Raw genomic sequence first — 3,034 nt, forward strand, 5'->3', positions numbered from 1 at the left:
AATACTACTAGTTAAGTGGAGCTCAATATGCAACGAGTTACATATTGACGAAACACCACATTCGAATTATTTAGTTCGCTCTCTTTTATGTACCCAACAATATTAAATGTTATTAAACATGGCAAGGGGTGAAGCATAATAAAACTACCTATCTAGGCAAGTTTAAGTCAGGCCGAAACGACAAGCAACAATTCCGGAAAATCCTCATGTCCATAATTTGAATTTGGTATCCCTAAACCATATTTTATTCTTGTTAACATGCAAAGTAAGTGGACCATGTTAATCTATGCATTTTTCTACCCCATTTACATATAAAGTTTATTTTATTTGGAGCTACGGTTATTAAGTTATGAAATAAATCATTTTAGCATGTCATTTATACAAATTAATGCAAACATCAAGTTAAACCTTTTTAACATGGATGAAAGCAGCACATGGTGAAACTGGATGAAATTCTAAGCATTTTACATATATAAAACATTTTAATCTGATGCACGGTTTGTGAGATATTAAATGCATGATCTAGAAGGACTTCTCTGTAAAACTGGCAATTCCAGGAGTAATAGACAAATTTGTCCAGAGCAGGAAAAAAACACATCGGGCCGAAACTAGCTGGCCAAATTGTGCACAAAGTGGGCGCTGGATCTGGTGCTCACCATGGGCCCAGGCCCAGGTCGGTGGAGATGGGAGCTGGGCCGCGGTCAACGGGCGAAGGGGAGATGGCCCAGGCGCATGGAGGTGGTCGCGGTCAGCCTCTCGCTCCAGAAGACATGGCGAGGCGATGGATGCAGCGCCCTTGAGGTGGACTGCGGGTGACAGCAACGCACGAAGCGAGACGACAAAGGCGCAACAACGACGTAACTTGGGGGAGGCGGCGGAGACGAGCGGATCCGTTCGCGTGACGGCGTTCTCCGGCGAGGTGGTATGCGGGCGGAGCTGAAGGAGGCATCACAGGTTCTCTGTTCAACCGACAGTGAAGGTTTCAGAGAGGGAAAGAAATCAGGGAGGAAATAGAGAGGCCGCGAGGGGGGCTTGCTGACCGACGGCAACGCAGTGGCAGGGTCAGCAGCGCGGGGACTTGGAGCTCAGGGAGGAAACATGGTGGCTCGGGCATCCATGGTTGGCTGCTGCGGTACACCACCCGGAGAAGACGAGGCCGGGCACAGCGGTGCACGATGCAGGGAGGAAGGCAGCAGGGGAATGGTGGCGTCTTGGCCCGTAACTTGCCGGATCCGAGCAGGAAGGAGGCGCAGGCATCGGGGATGGATGGATCCAGCGCCACGCGAGGGCTAGGCGAGGTCCAACGGCACGGGACGGTGGTCATGGTGTGGTACTCCTGCAAGGTAACACGGGGAAGAGAGAGAGAGAGAGAGAGGTTAGAGCGGAGAGAGAAGAAGAACGGGAGGAAGGATGGCGCGAGGAGGCCAAGCCTGCTGGAGGTCATTGCCGGCGGCGACGACGCGAGGGGACGAGGCCGAGTGCTCCTGCTCGGGGCCTCGGGCAGCTTCACGATCCAAGGGGGTCGAGGGGAGGAGAGGTAGGCTTCGGGCGCCTGGGAAAGAAGCAGCGGAGGAGCTCGAGTGGTGGCTGCTGCACGTAGGAGCGACGGCGGAAATCAAGGGAGATGGTCGGAGCGAGGTGGATCAAAGGGGGTGCTGGTTGGCCCGGTGCTGAAAATGAGGGAGGGAGAGAGTGGATGCGGGTTGGATACCGGGGAAGAGGAGTGGCAGCGGCGAGGAGGGTGGTGGATTGGACATGATAGGCTAGGGTTTGACTGTTTAAATAGGTAGGATGGTTAGACTAGGGGCTAAAAGGAACCTCCGATTTAGATCGGACGGTCGAGATAATTAGGTTGGGGAGTCCAATGAAGAAAATGGAGATATTTTTTGGGGATGTTTGGGGATGATCCGGACCCATCGGTCACGACCGTGCAGTTCGGGTACGGAGAGGTTTCGGACACTCACGCGAGGGGGGGGGGTGGGGGGGGGGCTGAGAGAGGTCGACAAAGACAAGCGGGCCTGACAAAGGGTCAACGGAGACGAAGCGAGAAGTGGAAACTACGAGAAGATGCAAGTTTTGAAAACAATTTCGGCAACAGAGTGCCAATGCAATGTAGATGATGCGATGATGAATGCAACAAACAAATAATTAACACAGCTGACGCGCAAAACCTGGAAGGTATCTGGAGCGTCGGTCTCGGGTCGTCACAACAAGTGACCAACCCAGATGCCATTCTTTGTGAAGGGCATATGGTAGGGAATAAGTACCTTTCTTGTCAATGTAGTGGTCATGGGCGCGATAGCAGGCATCGAGGTCGTCGCTGGGCTCCTCCCCTTGCAACCACTCCAACCACACCGAAGAACATGCCATACCTCGCTGGTCACCGCCAGGTCCACATCTAACACCTACCGGCAGCTCACCAGGAGGTTGTCGGAGATGCTGTTGCAAGTTTCTATTTAGACGTATAGGGGAAGACAACAAAAGGTAACGACTCGCTTACATTACTCTGTCCCCAAATATTAGAATGCTTCACATGTAATTGAATTTCATTGGACATGATGGACTACCTATCTACAGAATGTTCCGCTCCAGGACTAGGTAAAGGAACTCCTGCATCCAAAGACGAAAGAATCTCTCACATTGACAATGGAGACTCATGACTGGAAACCAGATTTGTTGGATCATTTCCATTCGACAATCTCTGGACATTTATCATCCCATTTTTATTTAAATGGTTGTGTGGAGCATCCTTTAAATTCGACTTTACTTCCAAAGCCTTATCTATCAGCATCTGAATCACCAGGGTCTATGATGCAGAGCATCCTACCGACATCACCATATCAAGAGTTCGTTCGACAACTGACACGTGCGACATCTACTTCACATACATAAAGGTGAATCATCTCCTTTACACGTGCTCACTTGACCCCTTCGAGGATTGTATACTACTTGACACTTCTCCCATGTGCATGCATAGGTATTATTGGAGCACCACAGACGATGAGGAGGAGTACAAGCACAAGAGTACAACTAC

The 3,034-nt window shown here is 50.7% G+C and overlaps 1 protein-coding gene across 1 annotated transcript; it reads right to left on the reverse strand.

Annotated features, from left to right (window-relative positions):
* Window positions 1-502: 502 nt before the first annotated feature.
* LOC125553737 lies at window positions 503-1,745 on the reverse strand. Its single transcript, XM_048717464.1, has 2 exons — window positions 1,041-1,745; window positions 503-959 (listed from the first exon to the last, which is right to left on the reverse strand). Exons 1-2 carry the CDS (start codon window positions 1,442-1,444, stop codon window positions 749-751), a joined length of 615 nt encoding a protein of 204 aa, XP_048573421.1. The 5' UTR covers window positions 1,445-1,745; the 3' UTR covers window positions 503-748.
* Between the last annotated feature and the right edge of the window lie 1,289 nt (window positions 1,746-3,034).

The sequence above is a fragment of the Triticum urartu genome, chromosome 4, assembly GCF_003073215.2.
Source record: "Triticum urartu cultivar G1812 chromosome 4, Tu2.1, whole genome shotgun sequence".
NCBI lineage: Eukaryota > Viridiplantae > Streptophyta > Magnoliopsida > Poales > Poaceae > Triticum > Triticum urartu.

Bases quoted from the DNA above. Each gene is read 5' to 3' on its own strand.
- LOC125553737 (XM_048717464.1), bottom strand. From the start codon at position 1,444: ATGACCTCCAGCAGGCTTGGCCTCCTCGCGCCATCCTTCCTCCCGTTC. The intron at 960-1,040 runs GTCAGCAAGCCC...TCGGTTGAACAG, and splicing joins CTGCCACTGCGTTGCCGTCG to AGAACCTGTGATGCCTCCTT.